Below are 20,618 nucleotides of genomic sequence, written 5' to 3'. Positions count from 1 at the left end.
ACTAATCGGCCTAACGGACAGAACCAGCGCGCACTAGCAGGACCCTCCCTCCCTTCCTCCAGTTCTTTTTACTTTGCAGCACATCATCAGTGAGCGGGAACAAGGCATTGCACCCTCATGGTTCTGCTCCAGGAGACAATTGATCCCTGCGCTCAGGCGTGTGAGGTCGGCGGACGGGAGCACACGCACACACGCACGCACGCACGCACACGCACACGCACACACACACACACACACACACACACACACACACACACACACACACACACACACACACACACACACACACGCGGGTTAGAACGCGCACCCACTTCCCCGGAGGCAACAAGCCAACGACACTGCTTTGCGATTGGCCAGGGTCACGATCGGAAGGCCCCTGGTGTCAGACAGACAGGAACGGTGTCAGACAGACGGGGAGATGCGGACATAGATCTAGACACATAGACACCTCGGAGCCAGGCGCGGCGATACCGCCTCCATCTTGGCGCGGTGTTCGCTGACAAAGCATAGAAAGAAAAATAAAATAATAATAATAATAATAATAATAATAGTGACATTTTACAAATATTGATATCGTGGAACGGCTATAACAGTGAACACAGCTGATAGACACCAGTGAGTGTTCATTCTGCTCACTGCACCAGAGGTAGAGAGCTGAAATATAAGCTCCAAAACAATATTCTAGTGATATTGTGTCGATGAGGATTGCCACAGTTTTGTGCCGCACATGGGTGCACACATCGCCGGTAGCAAGGGCTGGGAGGTTAAAGGGGGGGCCACAGGGAAAAGGAAAAATGTGTATACAAATGTACAATTATATATAAATATAATAATAAAAATCACGATAATAATAGTTATGACGACTGTTGTTATACATAATTTGGCACAAAACGTTTGTGACCATCTGAAGAACCAGGATAAGAAATCTGTTTTTGGGCCACTTTGGTCCATCTATGACGCACAACGTGCAGGCAGCCAAGCAGTTCGAGAACCGTAATACATGCAGGACGCGCAGTCAGACACCGCGGCAAGATGGCGGCGCTATTGACGCTTCGCCGGCGGCATCCAGGTCTACATCCGCGGATGACGACGGAGCGGAACGCGTGCACGTTTTAAGAAAAGGGGCTCGCGCGTGGGATCCGCGCGCCGTGTGTTCGGCGTCGTCGCGCGCTGCTGTTCTGTCGACCCGTGGGCAGCGCGTGAGCAGCCGCCTGCAGCCCGCCTCGCGCCGCCCGGTCTCCGGTTCCGCCGATCTTCACCTCGACCCGCCGGAGCAGCGGCAGGGAGCGGCGGCAGCATGGTCGCCGGTGAGTTGGTCCACGAGCATCTGCGAGCGGACAGCGGCGCACCTGACGACGTCACGGCGCACAAAGCGCCGCAGCCGGCCGGCTCCGCCACCGCCCCGGTCCCGGTGCCGGTCCCGGGCGAATCCTCCGAGCTGTACGCGGACCTGTCGCGCCGCGATGCCGCGGCGTGCCGCCCCAACGGCGCGGTAGACGTCCGGGCGGCCGATCAGGAGATCCCGTTGGACGAGCGGGAGGCGATGCTGCCCGACGGGGATGGGGAGGAGAGGAAAGCCGGGACACGCCTGGAGACCCGGCTGTACCCGAGGCGCTTCGCGGTGCTGGCCGTGTTCAGCCTCTACTCCCTGGTGAACGCCTTCCAGTGGATCCACTACAGCATCATCTCCAACGTGTTCTCGCAGTTCTACCGGGTGAGCGGTAGCCAGGTGGACTGGCTCTCCATCGTCTACATGGTGGCCTACGTGCCGCTCATCTTCCCCGCGACGTGGCTCCTGGACGAGCGGGGCCTGCGGCTGACGGCGCTGCTGGGCGCCGGCCTCAACTGCCTGGGCGCCTGGGTGAAGTGCGCCAGCGTGCACCCGGGCCTCTTCGGGGTGACCGTGGCGGCGCAGGTGGTCTGCGCCGTGGCCCAGGTGTTCATCCTTGGCCTGCCGTCGCGCATCGCCTCGGTGTGGTTCGGCCCCAAGGAGGTGTCCACAGCGTGCGCCACGGCCGTGCTGGGGAACCAGGTGATGATGATGAATAATGATATTTGCGGCACCTTTGCAATGACAAAAAGCAAATAAGATAAATGCATTTCATTTAAATAAGAACATTCATTTGGGTTTTCATCAGTTTAGACCGAGGCATCGAGGGTCGTGATCCTCCAACGGCTCGGTCCAAGCTCATTCCCTCGGGGGATGGTTTTCCTTCGTTATTTCTCTCTGGTATTAGTCCTGAACTACAAGCAACTGTCAGAAAGACACTTTTCACTAGATTCCCCCATTAATGCAGGTGCAGTCATGCTGTCCAAGTCTCCTGCTCCTGTTGGGGTCAGATCAGATTCCCAAGGTTTCTATGAGTGTAGACTAAATAGAAAAATAAAAGATTTTAAAGTATAAATAGGATGCATATACAAGAATATTCAAAATGCCTGATAATATACAAAATTGTTTTAAAAGAACAGTGATGACAGGCGCTCAGTATAGTACAGTATATACTGTATATGTATACTGTAAATATATATATACAGTATACTGTATATATACTCTTTATTCAAGATTCAAGAGGATTATTTGTCACATACATATACATACGTTCATACATATACTGTCCACTACACTACTGCGTTATGTACTGTATATGACCATGTAATGACAATTACATACCTCAATAGTTATAGTTTCAAATTGTAAAACCTACACATTTTCAAGATACAAATAATTTATAATTAACACTGTCTGTCTGTCCGTCTGCCTGTCTGTCCGTCTGCCTGTCTGTCTGTCTGCCTGCCTGCCTGCCTGCAATGTAACATAATAAGAATTTTAAAGGTGTTTGTACCTTCAAATTCTCCTTTTTGTGATCTTCCTTATTTGTTCCTCTATTTCTATGGTTCAATATATGCATTATTCTATCTTCTCCAAATTAACTTTTTGCTTCTCTCTCTCTCTCTCGCTCTCCCTCTCTCCCTCTCTCTCTCTCTCTCTCTAGCTGGGGACAGCCATAGGATTCCTGTTGCCCCCGGTTCTGGTTCCCAACACACCAGAGGACATGGACCTGATGGGTCACAACATCCAGGTCATGTTCTATGGGACGGCCGCCGTCTCCACCGCGCTCTTCATCCTCACTGTCATAGGTAGAGACCACACACACACACACACACACACACACTGTACATCACATTTCTACCTTACGTCATCTTTCTGGTTCACTCTTTATTTCATAAGTTATTGTGTAGGACTGTATATTTGATCTTTAGACATGACCTATTTATTTGAGGTGTTTTGCATGTAATATTTTATTTTATTCATTTTTTATTTTTTTCTGTTTTGTTTATATATGTTGGTATATCACTAGGTTTAGTTTATATTGCCATTTCTTTGGTGTACCGTTGGTGTTTGTTGTATATTATTATTAATAATCTTAATATTAATATTAATTATTAATATTAGTAATCTGCCTGCTACAGGAAAACAAAACTGAGATAATACTCTCAGTTTTGTTAAATATATATATTTATTATTATTATTATATATATTATTATTATTTATATTAGTATAATATAATATATTAAATAAATATAAGATATTTATTCTGCAGAATAAAGAGAAAGCTTCAGAGCTGCTCCAAAGCAGTGTTCTGACCAGTCTACTTCTACTACTGACAAAGAGGCTTCATACTGGTGACAGGTGTGACATTGATTAGCTTGTCATTTACATGATGACGCCAACTCAATCATCAATAATCAAATCAAATAGATCAGGAGCTCATACAATGGTTGAACAGTCAAACTCAGGTCACATCTTCAATCAAACTTTGGTCACAGACGCAATCCTACTATCCCTTGCGATGCTCTTTCAAGCCCCCAGGGGTTGTCCTTATGTCCATACAAGGTTTGAATGAGGATTAACTCTGTGGGGAGGCTTTCTAAAACCCAGAGGCAATGTTTTAAACCCACGTAACATACATAAATCTATCCATCTATCTATCTATCTATCTATCTATCTATCTATCTATCTATCTATCTATCTATCTATCTATCTATCTATCTATCTATCTATCTATCTATCTATCTGTCTATCTGTCTGTCTGTCTGTCTGTCTGTCTATATCTATCTGTCTGTCGGTCTCTGTCTGTATACTCAGCATCGTAGGTCAGGACAACACACAACACAAACACACTACAAATACAAACTCACACACAACCACAGTGCTCCTCGCATTTGCTGTCAGGTCCACAACAGGTCAACAAACAAACAAACAGACACATGGTACACACCAGCACACACACACACACACACACACACACACACACACACACACACACACACACACACACACACACACACACACACACACACACACCAATACACACACACAGACAAGTGCTAACATACATTTATTGGAGGTACCATCTGGTCAGCACAATATGGCTGCCATGGTTGAGTTGGTCTGGAGGCCTGTTTATTTACGTCATCCTCTATACATGCCTCGGTGGAGAAGGGATGTGTGTGTGTGTGTGTGTGTGTGTGTGTGTGTGTGTGTGTGTGTGTGTGTGTGTGTGTCTGTGTGTGTGTGTGTGTGTGTGTGTGTGTGTGTGTGTGTGTGTGTGTGTGTGTGTGTGTGTGTGTGTGCGCGCGTGCGTCCGTGCGTGTGTGTGGGGGTTTATGTGTGAAATAACATTTAGGATACTGTGGAATATTGTTGGGGTTGTGCGAGTGCGTGTAGCCAATATACTGTAGGTACGAGTGTGTGCATCTCTGTACGTGTGTTTTTAGTATGTGGCTGCATGTGTGTGTGGTTTTTAAGGGTAAATCATTCAAAACTGAGGCCAAGGGTTAAAGAATGTACTTTCCCTATGGACAAGTGCCTCCAAACGCTGATCCACACCCCCTGATTATCCATATCCTGTGCATTCATAATGTGTCTGTGCAGTGATCAAGGACCGCCCCCAGCTGCCCCCCAGTCAGGCCCAGGCCGTCCTGCCAGACTCTCCGCCGGACGACTACTCGTACCGCCAGTCCATCGTCAACCTGTTCCGGAACAAGGCCTTCGTCATGCTGCTGGTCAGCTACGGTGAGAAAGCCACGCCGTCGCCTGCTCCGTGTCGCCGGGCGGCCAGCCGGCACTTCTCGCCGCCTGTCCTACCGCCAACTCAGAGTTCCCTTGAGCTCAAGGAAGCCTCACATACCTGGATGTGTCCTCACTCCGACAAAATGCACAGGATGCATTTGGCAAAATGCATCAGAATCGGGATCTGTTTATTTGCGCCAAGCGCATTTTCATATGCAAGGAGTTTGTGATGGTGGGGTTTGGTGATTTCTCTGCAGGCAACTAGCATAGAAATAAAAACAAAAAACAGTCTGAGGAATAAACAGTAAAATAATCAAATAAAAATATTGTTATAACAAATATTGTTCACAGAAATACAGAACAGATTCAAAATATATAAGAATATACAAACAAAATACACAGGAGAAATGATTGGTTTGGATATATAGGGTATGAATGACTACTCTGTACTTGCTTCATTATTAAAGTGTCAACAAGTTCTACATTTAGAATCATGACGTCATTCATACTAGAGCTCTCACAGCTACAACACAGTCGGCTGGCAAATTATTTGAGCAGATTGCGATCTTCTCTGTAAAGTCGTTTCCGTCCAAAGTCGGCCAGGAGTTTTGAACCAACGTTAGAAATGTTGCAACAAGCAGAATGTGAATGAGGTGATGAGTGTGAAGTTTCCATCAGGGGTTGGGTTGTTATCACATGTGTATACAGGTTTTTATGCCACTACAATGGCCTAAAATGTCATATCAGGTATAACGGCACAAAATGAATAAAAAAAAATAGACAACAAAGTAGTTAATGATCGTGACCGCCGGAATGCAAGCTCAGGCACTCAAAACATTCTCTTGTTTCCTGGTGAAAACGACGTCGTTTCGGTGGAGAAACGGCGGCGTGCTGCCGTAGACCGCAGACGACTACGTGTGGCCGCTGTGGAACGTGAGGAGAGACAGGTCTACTCTGTTTGTCTTCGGAGGAGCTCGTCTCCGTGTGTTTGCAGACCGTGGCCGCGCCGAGAGAAGCCCATTAGAATAACAGCTCCCGCCTCTGAAAGGGACGGCTGGGTGATAGCCTCGGGGACGCAGTCAAAGGCTCCGCTCCCGCCGCGGCTCACACAACTGGGCGTGTGCAGCGGTGACAGCGTGGAAGCACACATCAAATTTCCCCCAAACAAACACTTTTCATGTACTGCAGCGTTTCTAGCATTGGTTTGAAATTCCCCTTTAATTTGGATGGAAATGTGCGATGGTGGAATCTGACGATTCGGCTAAAGGATTGCAGCTGGCTCTAACAATAATCACAATAATCGATTGATCAATTATTATTATCCTTTATTATTATTATCCTTTATTATTATTATCCTTTATTTTGTCTGAGATGTTTCTTGTCTGGTGGCCCGCACTGGTACTAACAACAACAACAACAACAACAACAAAAACAACAACAACAACATGGTGGTCATAGCAGTCATGTGTTCTCTTTGGAAGGATCCCATGTGAAGTTTTTTCTTTGTTGCCCGTGCTGGAAGAGCTCTGCCGCAGCCGGAGAGAATGAGAAACCAGTCGTACGTGGCAGGAAATGCCCGTTCCATTAAAGCACGTCAGATTCCAACCAGTCACCTCTGAGTCATCACCTTCTCCCCGAGGCGGCTCCTTGTATGGCAAGCCGTTTGAACATTCGACCCATCGGACCAATACTTATATTTCAGTCGCTCCCTGCTATTCTAACAGTTACTTCTAAGTATTTTAGTTTTACTCGTCAAAATGTGTTAGGTAGCAGTACTAACTCATTAGATACTAGTAGCTACTCCCTTTCTTGTTGTTACTGCAGTAGTTTTTTGTTTAGCCCTAGCAGTGTATTTTTTAACCCGTCGTGAGAGATGACCGCTCAGAAAAGCTTGTTGACAGTTGAATTGAAAATGTTACTGTATGAGTAAAAATAAAAATATTACCAGTAACAGCAAGAAAAAGCATGAGTCACTACTGAATAAGTACTAGTACTCAGTTCATGGTGACTAGTAACACTGAAAAAGATACTTGTAAAAATTGTAATAGTTACTAGTATCTAATAAATAAGTACTTGTACCGAATACTTTTGACTAGTAAAACCAAAATGATAAACAAGTAATTATTGGAATAGGATCTAAAATATAAGTACTCGTAAGGTTGAAGTAACTTTCACGAGTCGGACTGGTCGTAACGATGGAATGTTAAAACGGCTTGACGTGCTCCTTCCTCAGAGAGCAACACGAGAGGAAGAGGGAGGGGCTTTCACCTTGACCTTTATTTTATCCAAGCAATTTGTTTGGAAAAAATAAAAACATATGAAACATCTGATCTTTTACATGTGATCGTACACATACGCTGATGAAGCGAATCGTCCTCTGAGGACGCTCAGACTTTGAGCTTCTCGGGGAACGGAAACGACCACCCCGAGGGAGGCGGGGTTGGTGCCTTGCTCCGGGGCCGTGGGCACCACGGCAGCGGCGCGCCGCCTGGCGACGTAAATAACTTGACTCCGTCACTCCTCCAGGAATCATGACGGGGTCCTTCTACTCTGTGTCCACGCTGCTCAACGAGATGATCTTGGCCTGCTACAAGGTATGGAATGAAGATAGAGGGATGGATGGAGGAAGGGAGGGAGGGATGGATGGAGGAAGGGATGGATGGAGGGAGGGAGGGAGGGATGGATGGAGGGATGGATGGAGGGAGGGATGGATGGAGGGAGGGAGGGAGGGATGGATGGAGGGAGGGATGGAGGGAGGGAGGGAGGGATGGATGGATGGAGGGAGGGAGGGAGGGATGGATGGAGGGAGGGATGGAGGAAGGGAGGGAGGGATGGATGGAGGAAGGGATGGATGGAGGGAGGGAGGGATGGATGGATGGAGGGATGGATGGATGGAGGAACGGATAGATTTGTGGATAGACAGACAGACAGACGGATAGATAAATAGATCAAATGAGCTCGGGGATAGTGAGTGAGAAAAGGAGACAGGTGGAGGCAGGAGAGAGATAGAGGGGTGGAGTTTGCTGGGAACAGAGGATTTGATCGGATGGAGCTCTTTGTCTGGGAGTTCATTAGCATTCTTTCACGCATTCCTGCTGCCCAGTGTCTCTCTCTCTGTCTCTGTCTCTCTCTCTATCTCTCTCTCTATTGGGACACACTAAACAGCTAAAGCAGCTCAAACATTACCTGACTTGACAGTTCCCTCTCAGCGTAAATTCAGCTGTAAAAACACACACACACACACACACACACACACACACACACACACACACACACACACACACACACACACACACACACACACACACACCACAGCACATGACCAGCTTATAGTTCCATAAGTTGATCCTACGTGATCTGACGTGTCCCTTTTAGCAGGAGTGGAGGAGTTTGAAGGGAGAATGAAGACACACACACACACACACACACACACACACACACACACACACACACACACACACACACACACACACACACACACGAGTATTGAGTGCTAGCCTTTTAACAGCCTCTATTTTTCCCTGCCCTGTTCTGTCCTCCTCTCCTCTCCTCCTTTCCTCCTCTCCTCTCCTTTCTTCTCCTCTCCTCCTTTCCTCCTCTCCTCTCCTTTCTTCTCCTCTCCTCCTTTCCTCCTCTCCTTTTTTCTCCTCCTCCTTTCCTCCTCTCCTCTCCTTTCTTCCCCTCCTCTCCTCCTTTCCTCCTCTCCTCTCCTTTCTTTTCCTCCTCTCCTCCTTTCTGCCCTCACATCTCCTTTCTTCCTCCTCCTTTTCTCCTCTCCTCTCCTTTCGTCTCCTCCTTTCCTCCTCTCCTCCTTTCTTCCTCCTCCTTTTCTCCTCTCCTCTCCTTTCGTCTCCTCTCCTCCTTTCCTCATCTCCTCCTTTCCTCCTCTCCTCCTTTCCTCCTCCTCCTTTTCTCCTCTCCTCTCCTTTTGTCTCCTCCTCTCCTCCTTTCCTCCTCTCCTCCTTTCCTCCTCTCCTCCTTTCTTCCTCCGCCTTTCCTCTGCTCAGAACCAGGAGATGAATGCAGGGAGGATTGGTTTGACTCTGGTGGTCGCCGGCATGGTGGGCTCCATCATCTGCGGCCTGTGGCTCGACCACACCAAGACGTACAAGTAGGTAACACACACACACACACGCACACACACACACACACACACACACACACACACACACGCACACACTAAGAGAGTTATGTAGGCTTTTTAAATTGTATGAACAATAATACAAAATACACAACATGGAGAAGCTTGGATGGAATACGTGTTACCGTAGTTCTCCGCAGGAATTTAAGGGAGGTTTCTCACAATATCTTGGAAACACATCATGAATAGTTTTCCAAAAGCCGAAAATCGAGACGGACAGTATCATCAGAAAAACGCTCTCGGTTTCCCCGGGTAAAGGGTTAAAACTCCACCTGATGCCGGTGTGTTCCTGTAAAGGACTCCCGATGAGACGCTTCCTCCCGAAATGAAACGGCAACACCAGTTCCATTGAACGTGTAGAACGACCAGATATGCGAACCCCAACTTTAACGTCCGCCTCTGTGCTGTGCCGGCAGGATCACCACCCTGGTGGTGTACGTCCTGTCGTTCCTGGGCATGCTGGTGTTCACCTTCACCCTGGACCTGAACAACATCAACCTGGTGTTCTTCACCGCTGGCGTGCTGGGGTGAGACTGGCTGCATGTACAGTACTGTGTACTAGATTTTGTCAAGTTTGGGAAATTAAGATTTTTGACTGTACAGTATATAGGATTAACATTATATGAGTATTTAATATATTCTATGTATTTAAATTGTATTTATCCAATAAAAAAAACAAGTCCTTGGATAAAACTTAAATAATAATTGATTAATTAATCAATTTAATTTTATAAATAAATAAATGATTAGATGATTCTTCAATTTTGTTAAACCTTTATTTTAGGTTTAGGTTTAAGTTTTCTCAACAAAGGTGTTGTTACGTCTCCTCGGTGAAAACAGGGTGGGTGTGTGTGTGTGTTTGTGCGCGCGTGTGTATCCACCAGTGAATCCGCGGAACTTATCCCAGTTACTTGTAGTGTATGAGGTCAGAATTATATGGCGGCTCCTCTAAGCAGAGGAAAAGGCTCCGCATCCACCCCTGAGCCGCGGGATTCAGGGGTGGATGCGGAGCCTCCAAGCACCCCACCCCGAGCACCCCGCCCTGCAGCCACAGAAGACCCCCCCCAGCCGCCAGAGAAGCCGGGAGCCCGGGGAGCACTACCCCAGTCCCAGGGAGCGCGAGGAGACCCTGCTCCCCTGAGGCGCAGACATACAACCCCTGACGCACCCCATAATACCCCCGCCCGCAGGCACAAGAACCCGGGCGGCGGCGGACGCCAGGCACGGAGCCAGGTCCCGCCCGAACCTCCCGCCCCTGCACCACGGTGCAAAGGCGAGGCCCCGCCCTACCTCAACCCGCCCATCCACGTAGCTGAGGGTGCTCGGCGCATGACGCCCGGACGTCTTGTTTTGTGAATGTTTAGCCACATCCACAGTTTAGCGATGGCAGCGAGCCGCTTGCTCTAATTCACCAGGGCTGCCTGACTTCCTGCACGACGCGCCTGATGAGTGCACTGTTGCCGGGAAAAGCGGCAGACTCCGCCTCCAACCGCTGGAAACGGCAGATAGAGGAGCGACGTGCAGAACGCAAATACATCGCCTTTTTTTTTTCTGGTCTGTCGTGTCACGTTCTACGTCACGGACACGCTGGAAAAGGGGCGTGTCACGGTTCCAGTGTGATTGGGAAAGAAACTGTAGAAGCGGCACGCAGTATCCCCACCGCGGGGGTTCTCCGTTAACTTCCGCGTTGGATTTTGGATTCTGACCGGGATATGAAACGATAGAAGGATACACGCGTGTCGCTCCGCGCCAGTAAAGGGGCGAAAATGAGCGGGTCCCCCTGGGTGTCCCAGGATCATTTGTCCTGGGACTGAAACTGGGGTGTAACCTTTCCCGCTAACGACAAATGCCAGCGGTTGTTACAGGGTTTTGGGCGAAGTGGGAAAGGGGTCAAAGTTTGTTTTGAGGGGGGGGGCTCATTATACTTTCCGCTCCGTGTGACGCGGGGATCCCGTGGACCGGTGTTTCTCAAATGGGGGTACTCACACCCCTAGGGATACTGCAGGGGATACTCCAATAATTAAAAAAACTGTGTTCAAAAATCTATTGGTTATATATAGTGTTTAAAAAACACCCACGGCGTACATGCAGTACGTCGTTTTTATGAGTTTTCTTTTTTTTTTTTTTTTTTTTTTTTCTCCGAACCCCAGTGAAGGGGCTTCTCAGCGGGGAAACAAAAGACCTCGTCTAAAAGTTTTGGGAACCACTGCGGTGGACAAATAACAAAGACCGAAGGCTGCATCCCATCACGGAGTGAACAGCGCGACGGGAAATAAATGAATACATTCCATTTACTCCCCCGCTGGGACGGCCCCCCACGTCACGAGGAAAAGGAATCAGCTCGTACGTCATCGCCCTTTTGTTCTTTTCCCGCCGGGGACGGAGGCGCGGGACGTCGCGTGTCAGACAGGCCCCGCGGAGACCGGCCCCCGTCAGCGGTGCACAGCTGGAGCCGCCGGCGTTCCGCTGCGGTTGTCTCCCGGGAGTGTGTGTGTGTGGGGGGGGGGGTGTTTGTCCATTGACTTCTGTGGAGAGTCACATGGTGGCGACGCGGGAGGAGAGGGCGGAGGAGCGGATTTTGACGGACGGACGGGATCGCTCCAACCCCGGGACGCGCTGCGCTCAGCTCCGAGGTTGGAAACAGTGACGCGGGTTGAGATAGGTTTCGGCTCTGACCGTGAAACCCGGTTCGGGGAGGGCCGTTGCCGCTTGCGTCTCCAGCGCTGCCGTCGGGGCCCGAACCCGTCAGACCAGCGGCGGGGGAGCCGCGTTTGGCTCCGGTTTATTTATCCCCGAACGCGGGGAGGAAATTTGCCCGGGACAGCGGTCTTGATGTTGGTTTGGCGATAAAAAAAAAAAAAAATCCCCAAAGTGGGAATCGGGCAACAGTCCCAGCGCCTCCTCCGGGGCCAGGGGCCGCAGGGGCCACTGGGTCCATCCACCCCGCCCCCCCGGCGGCTCCTGTTTTACTGCCTGTAACTCCACACATCAAAGCTGCTGTGTTTTTAGCAGAAACACCTACTTTCACTCCATTGAGCACGGAGGGAGAGGGAGGAAGGTGTGTGTGTGTGTGTGTGTGTGTGTGTGTGTGTGTGTGTGTGTGTGTGTGTGTGTGTGTGTGTGTGTGTGTGTGTGTGTGTGTGTGTGTGTGTGTGTGTGCGTGTGTGCGTGTGAGTGTGTGCGCGTGCGTGTGTTTTCCCCTCCGGGCGGTGTGCCGTTTTCAAACACAGCTGTTGCAGGTGTGACTGTTGACGGTTACAACAGAAAAGGCCGGAGTTTGCATCTCTGAAACATTAGGGAGAGAAGTGGACGATCCGATGCCAAACGTCTTCAAGCGGCTCCACCGCGTCTCGGAACGCCGCTGAAAAACATTAAAGTGGTAATCTGTTTCGCTATTTCGCGTTCTTGCGTGCGCTCCTCGTGCTGCTTCCATCGCTGGTGGCGGGGTCCGAAGAGGTCCGGTCCAAAGTGGGTGCAAGCAAGTGCATACCCGTGAAGAAAGGCCTCCGCCCCGTTGAATCCCATGAAGCGGCGCAGCTCGTCGTGGTCGGTTAAACCGTCGATATGGATGAATGGATGAAGATCCAGAAGAAAAAAATGTCAAAGTTAAATTGTTATCAACTTTGTTCGTGGACGGACTAATCGTTAGGGAGGAAATCGGAGAAAAATACTTGAGGTTAATGAAGTATTTCATCTCGTGCAAGAGGAGCAGTTTGAGTGTAGCAACACAGCAGAGTGCCACAGAGGAGGTGCTCAGGTCCCCCTGGAGAGCTGGGTTTCTTATAGTCTTCTTGGTGCTGCGAAGCCGAGTCGAGATGTCGGTCGGCAGACGTGGCGACGCCTCCGCATGGGTCCTGCTGATGAGACAGTTTCGCTGATGGGGCGATTTCGTTGGGGCAGATCATCTGTTGAAGCTCGGTTATCTGATGGTGGAGACATGTTGCCTGTCACCTCTTCACATTAGGCACAGAAAGTGACGAGTTCATGTCTTTTTTAAGACGTTAGCTCTATTTAGCCTATAAAGCAAAGTACACATACCTACGTGTGTGTGTGTGTGTGTGTGTGTGTGTGTGTGTGTGTTGTGCATGTGTGTGTGTGTGTGTGTGTGTGTGTGTGTGTTCCAGGTTCTTCATGACGGGCTACCTGCCGCTGGGGTTCGAGTTTGGGGTCGAGATCACTTACCCCGAGTCGGAGGGCACGTCCTCTGGACTCCTCAATGCTTTCGCCCAGGTAACAGGAGCTCTACCACTGTCTCTCTCTCTCTCTCTCTCTGTCTCTCTCTCTCTTCCTTTCTCGACATATAGTGATTTTTCTATAAATTCTGTATTGAATATACATTGTTTTTTCTTTTGACTAAATGAGCAAGAAACAATCTTCTTACTGTCTCTCTTAAAGTAATTCACAATCGTGTGTGTGTGTGTGTGTGTGTGTGTGTGTGTGTGTGTGTATCCGTCCAGGTCTTTGGCATCATCTTCACTCTGATCCAGGGCCAACTGACGAGAGTGTACAATCCGCTGGCGGGAAACCTCTTCCTGTGCACCTGGATCCTCCTGGGAATAGTGCTCACTGGTAGGAGAGAGTGTGTGTGTGTGTGTGTGTGTGTGTGTGTGTGTGTGTGTGTGTGTGTGTGTGTGTGTGTGTGTGTGTGTGTGTGTGTGTGTGTGTGTGGTGTGTGCGTGCGAGCCACATAATGTTGCTCTCCCATTGTTTCCTTTCAGCCTTGATCAAATCTGAACTGAAGAGACACAACGTCAACATGGGAGCGGAGAGCAACCACCCGCAGGCGGTAAGGCCACGCCGTCATGCCCCCCTCCCTGCGCCGCGCACCTGAACCGTTAAAAACCTCCAGATAAGAGGTTGTTGGTTTTTTTTTTGGAAGCGTACTCAACCGTCTGCCGCAGCGGAGCTTGGTGACGCCGTCCGGTTGCCACGACGGCAGCGGGACGCTCGCTGGAGAAGCTTAGGAATGTTGTCCATTGTATTTCCTGGCGACAAACGGGCACCGTTCCCAAAAAAAAGGCTCGGTGGCGCGGGGGGGGTTCACCTGCCAAGCTGCACCGAGTGAGGAAACCCATTGTAGGAATACCCTGAAATTTGTTTTTAAACACTTAAAAAATGCGTTGAAATTAAAATTTTGATCGGTGGTCGTCCGGACCGCAGTACCCCCCTAGGCCGCTAGGGGGCCGCAGCCCACAGGTTGAAGCCACGGGCGCTCGTCCTGTGAGTTTTGATTCAAGATTCAAGAGGTTTATTCGTCACATACATATATATATGTTCATACATATACATACTTTCATACATATACATACTTTAATACATATATATATGTTCATACATATACATACTTTCATACATATACATACTTTAATACATATATATATGTTCATACATATACATACTTTCATACATATACATACTTTAATACATATACATATGTTCATACATATACATACTTTCATACATATACATACTTTAATACATATACATATGTTCATACATATACATACTTTCATACATATACATACTTTCATACATATACATACTTTCATACATATATGCAGTGAAATGTAATGCAAAGCACCCGGTGATTACACACAATATGTCCTTGGAAAATTTATTTCTACTAGACCAACTAACTGATTCCTAAAACGTAATACAGTAAGTCGAATACTTATAGAATAAAATAAAAATATATAAAACAAAACAAAATAAAATAAAATAAAATAAAATAGATAAAGGGAATAGGCTTATGTATATGGAATAGGCTATTATGTAAATACAGATACAGTATGTGCATTAAAGTGGTATGTGAATAAGGTGAGGTAGTTTTTTTTGGGGATAATACAGCACAGTATACAACAGTACGGCGCAGCAATACGGTAACACCGATGAAGCCTCAACAACACGTCTCAGTTCATCACACACGTGCTCGGACAAGACGACGGTGCCATTCGCATCTTCTCCCTCCGTGTCTGGATCCGTTCTGACCAGATGTGTTCGTATAGAATTTAATATTTTCGCATAAAATGTCCGAATTGATGTGTCCTGAAAGAGCCGCCTCCTCCTCCCGTCTCCATCCCCGTCCTCCCTTGTGACGTTGCTGCTCCTCGACATGGATTTATTTCTCTCTCTCTCTCTCTCCTCCGTCGTCCCTGCCGAGCGTCCTTTAAAGCGCCTCCTTCACGCCGCAGCCACTGGCCTTTCTTTCTGTCCTTCTCTCTTTCTTTATGTCTTTCTTTCTTTCTTTATTTCTTTCTTTCTTTCTTTCTCTTTCTTTCTTTCTATCTTTCTTTCTCTCTTTCTCTTCCCTGCAACTTCCATTGAAGGGGAATAATTCCCCAAACTCATCTTTTTTGTTGGCAACCGTCTTGGCTGAATTCCTTGTGTATTTATTTTCTGTCTGTGATTTTCAACCCGTGGGCCGTGGATGATTAGGGGTCGACGGCAAGTTGACCAAATTGAATGAAATTGGCAAAACATAACGATTCTAATGAACATACATTATTTATGTATTTTATCAAAAATTGAAAAACCTAGTTAATGGTATTTTTTTTGAAAATGTGGAAACACTTATTGTCGCGTAGGTTTCCGCAAAGCTCTAGAAATGCATAACCGCTGTGATAAACGGAGCGAGAGGAGCTCATGGACCGCCGCCTCGATCGCTGTGTGCCGCTCCTTCCAGCCGGAAAATAAAATAACATTTCTGATTTACTTCTGCGCCGGGCGGCGGCTGGGAGAGCCGGTGGCGCCCCGCGTGACATTTGGAGGCGCTCGTTGATGTATTTCGGCCTTTGTCTCCTCCTCCGCAGCTCCCCACGGAGTGTCCCGCCGACTCTCCTTCAGGGAAGACGGCCGCGGGCGTCAAGCTGGAGCCTTCGTTCAGCTTCTCCCAGGAAACCTCCCTGTAGCGCCGCCGCTCTGCCCGACAGGCGCCCGACAGACACCGCCGCTACGGGGGACGGGTTCTGAGGTGCGCTCGGTTTTTTTTTCTGTCGCCAGGCGGATCTTCGTTTAGGTTTCGGAAATCTGGAAGTTTATTTATTTTATTTTATTTTATTTTATTTTATTTTACTCATGTTTCTCCGGATTCTGGATCCTTCGTCGGTTGCGGGCGAGGCGGGGCGTTGGTTCCTAGAAGGCACATGGGGAGTAATGATGCTCCTCCAGGGTTTTGAGATGATGTCTGATAAAACCTGCTTTGAAGCAGAACCTGGTTTGATGCAGAATCTGGTTTGATGCAGAACCTGGTTTGATGCAGAATCTGGTTTGATGCAGAATCTGGTTTGATGCAGAACCTGGTTTGATGCAGAATCTGGTTTGATGCAGAACCTGGTTTGATCAAGAATCTGGTTTGATGCAGAACCTGGTTTGATGCAGAACCTGATTTGATGCAGAATCTGGTTTGATGCAGAACCTGGTTTGATGCAGAAAGAAGAGCAGGCTGCACGTAAAGCTGCTGTTCTATACACAAGGGACAGATCAGTGCTACTTTGGTTCTGTAAACTCAGTTGCTGCAGAAGACACACACACACACACACACACACACACACACACACACACAAACTCTCTCTCTCACACACACACAATATCATTTTTTAATCAGTCAAAATGGCCGACTGGCGCTCTGTCACACGCTATTCAAAGTAAATCTCTTTGTAACAAAGAGTTCAAGATTCCACAGGACCCTGACATTTGAAAAGCAGATTTGACTAGATATTGGTGTAAAAGCACAGGCGGCGGGTTTTCTATCCGGCGTTCTGGGAGACGTGTGGCGTCGCTTACGGGACCGTGGCGACTGCACAGAGCCAACATTCCCTGGTTTTACTTGAATTCTTCTTCCACGATGTCGGAGTGCGTAGCCGCGGCGCGTTGTGTTTTTTTTATTAATTATTATTATTTTTTTAGCATGTAGGATTAAAATCACGACGGCTCCTCGCTTTACCGCACAAACAGAGCCTGGATCAGATCTTTTAATCTCTCCAGTTTTAGGTGCGGCCGGCTGTAGAGCGGGGGGGGGGGGGGGGTTCCGGAACGGGCTGCCACCAGGGGGCGTCACAAATCCCACATCAAAACGTGGATTCATGACTTCTGAGGTCTCTGACGGAAGCGATACGTGTTAGTGTCACTTTAAGAACGTGTTATAGACCAAACAACATTTCATTTCATGTACAATACGCACAATGTGAGTCTTTTCGACACAATGGGGCTCCGTCACCCTTTTATTATATGACATTATATTTATACATTATATTGTATTATTATATTGTGTTATTATATTATATGTGATTTAGTTTTAAGCACTTGTTTTGGACGACGGAGAAATTAACTGAAGGACTGTACCGGCGCCACAACCAATAAAGGTAGTGAGCTGTGCGGTATTTGTTATTTAATAATTCCATTTGAAATGTGCCGTTGCTTTGGAGTGAACGAATACAAAACGCATCAAAAGTACAAAAACACGTCTTACCGTAGTCGTCAGCGGGGACCAGGTGTCATCGGTCACGCCTTCTGACCAGTAAATAGATTAAAAAAAAAAACTCCACGTCGACGGCAGTACGGCCCTTTTCAACATAAAAGCAACAATAGAAAAGCTGAGGGCAGGGTTCTTGGAACGTTTCGGGTCGAACAGCCTCAGAGTATAAATTGGAGCTGGGCGTCGTCCTCTGTTCTGTTCTCGTGAAAAGAAGGAAGACTTTGAACCCGTGGCTGAAATGCCTACGTTGTCATTTATTTCAAAGGAATCTCGCTTGCAGGTTGTTGGTTGAAACCACAGCATGTGATTCTATGTAGACGCTTAAAAAAATAATAATAATAATTTAAAACATTTTTTAATCATTAATGACAATAATTTCCATTTTTGTCGACAGAGATGAAAACAGTGTTTTCATTGAATTCTTACACTTTCGTCTTCCCGTTGGACTAAAAACATATTCACACAAAACTGGTTCTGAAAATTCAGTCATTCTGTTCTATTTTGTTCTACTCCGTTGTTTTACATTCTCTGTTCTATTCTCCGTTCTCCCTCTGGCATGCCACTCGTTGCCATGGTAACCACTGCCCAAAACAAACCGCAATGAGTCTATCGCTTGCGTCTATTAAATGTAGAAAAATATTTTTTAATCCATTTTTTTCTGTGTTTTGTCGATTCATGACTTTGTCGACGGACGCCGAGTTCTCGCGCCTTGATGCCGTTGGTGTGATTTTCTTTGTCTTTTTTTTTCTAGGTTTTTACATTTACATTTCTGCTGATTCGCGTCACGTCGCTGTACACGTTCCGATCGATTATTTATGTCGTCGTGTTGCTTCTAGAAGCTGTTTGTCGGCAGCAGATAAAGCGAGTTAAGCCCAAATGGGGGGAAAAAAAAAATCACCCCCGAGCATTCAACTGTAAACTCTAAAATACTGATTATTCACGTGGGGGGCACATGCAAGCAGGAAATAAAAGCACTACCTCAAAGGGGGGTGATGATGAGGATGATGATGATAGTGATGATGATGATGATGAAGGTAAAGAAGAGTGACACACTGGGCGCATGCTGGATATTAACGGGGCATTACGTCTTCCCACTTTGTTCCGTGTCATTAAAACCACCTTTGTGACGGCGCTTCCCGAGGAGAGGCAGGTTATTGCCTCAAAAACTGCAGAGCTGGTGCTGATATTTGTGCAGAACGCTGCACGTCCTTAATTTAGCCCACTGTGTCGTAAGGGACGTCATCTACTTGCGCACGGCATTCGGAAGTGGATGTTTGTGTTTTAGTGGGAGGCCGTTTGACTCATTAATCCATGATGCATAATGTCGTATGCAGATGATGTTAACCTGTATGTTGTCGAAAAAACAACAAAAATCCGGAGTAAGCTCAACGACAATAAAATGATTTTACTCTGCTTGCTTCTGTGTGTATTTTTTTTTCTTTCTGTGTTATCAGTGTTCATCGAAATGAGCATCTCAGCACGTTGATGTTTAAGGACAGACAGGGGCGACCAGTGACAGTTCCATTAGATCTGTTGACTTTTATAATATACAATGAAATTCTTTTAAATATTGTGCAATGAGTTTAAATTTTAACTTAAAGTTAAAACATAGATCAATACAATTCTGTGTGTTTAGCACTACCCCCGCTGACCACCATGCGGCTGAAAATCAACGGACTAGATTTACGGAATATTAGTTTAAACAGCGCCTCAGTGTCTCAATAAACAATAAAATAAACTATTACTTTTATAATACATTTTTGAGTATTTATTTTCTTATCAGACTATACACCGATCAGACACAACATTAAAACCAGTGACAGGTGAAGTGAATAACATTGATCACCTGGTTTAATGGCACCTGCCAAGGGGTGGGATATTATATATATATATATATATATATATATATATTATAACTATATATACTGTCATATGTTATTATTATTATTATTATTATTATTATTATTATTATATATACTGTTATATATTATAACTATATACTGTCATATTATTATTAAATTTTATTATTATTATATATATAAATACTGTTATATATTATAATTATATATATATATTTATAGTCATATATTATTATTAGATTAGGGATATATGAGGCAGAAAGTGAACAGTCAGTTGTTGAAGTTGATGTGTTGAAGCAGCGTAAGGATCTGAGCCACTTTGACAAGGAGCACATTGTGATGCTGGACGACTGGGTCAGAGCATCTCCACAACCACAGGTCTTGTGGGCTGTTCCCAGTATGCAGTGGTTACTACCAAAAGTGTCCAAGGAAGGACGACCAGTGAACCGGCGACAGGTTCCTGGTGCCCAAGGCTCAATTCACGCGCGGAGTGAAGTCTAGCCGCTCTGGTTCGACCCCACAGAAGAACTACTGTAGCACAAAGTGGTGAAAAGGTGAATGTTGCTCTGATAGAAAGGTGTGGTCAACATGGACACTCAGAGGGTCCATGTTGACCCCTGTCCACCCCATATATACTGGCAATTTGCCAGAAATGATACTACTTCGAGAGTGGGGAGATTTATGGAATGACTTTCACGGAACATGGAGACCGGCTGCCATTAATACATAACACCAATACGGAACATTGCCAGCAATTATACAGCTTTCAGTGCAATTGGGAAAGGGGCTGTAGTGATCAACAACAATGTGGTAAACACCTCAGCATATGTTATTTCAAATGTTTTGCAAAAAAAATGTTTTTTTGGCAATTCTGTTATTGCAATATAATCTCTTCCTGGAACATTATCTTTCATTCTACCAGACTTTTTCATATATGATAAAGACGAGTATATTTTACCAAAACATCATCTAGGGAACTTGCCCATGTGCAAACATTCTGGATCCTGCTTTCAAGAACTGCTGTTAAACTGATAGCTGCACACTGCTTGTTCCTGGAGCCTCCAAATTGTG

The 20,618-nt window shown here is 46.7% G+C and overlaps 1 protein-coding gene across 1 annotated transcript; it reads left to right on the top strand.

Annotated features, from left to right (window-relative positions):
* Nucleotides 1-1,297: 1,297 nt before the first annotated feature.
* On the top strand, nt 1,298-16,123 carry flvcr1 (FLVCR choline and heme transporter 1; the record flags this gene model as incomplete). Its single annotated transcript, XM_080023947.1, has 10 exons — nt 1,298-2,032; nt 2,994-3,138; nt 4,937-5,077; nt 7,601-7,668; nt 9,082-9,185; nt 9,632-9,742; nt 13,340-13,445; nt 13,673-13,784; nt 13,934-14,001; nt 16,025-16,123. 10 exons carry the CDS (start codon nt 1,298-1,300, stop codon nt 16,121-16,123), a joined length of 1,689 nt encoding a protein of 562 aa, XP_079880073.1.
* Between the last annotated feature and the right edge of the window lie 4,495 nt (nt 16,124-20,618).

This window comes from Zeus faber (assembly GCF_960531495.2).
Source record: "Zeus faber genome assembly, chromosome: 2".
Taxonomy (NCBI): Eukaryota; Metazoa; Chordata; class Actinopteri; order Zeiformes; family Zeidae; genus Zeus; species Zeus faber.
Note: the sequence above shows the minus strand (reverse complement) of the source record. Positions and strands in the feature narration are given on the sequence as shown.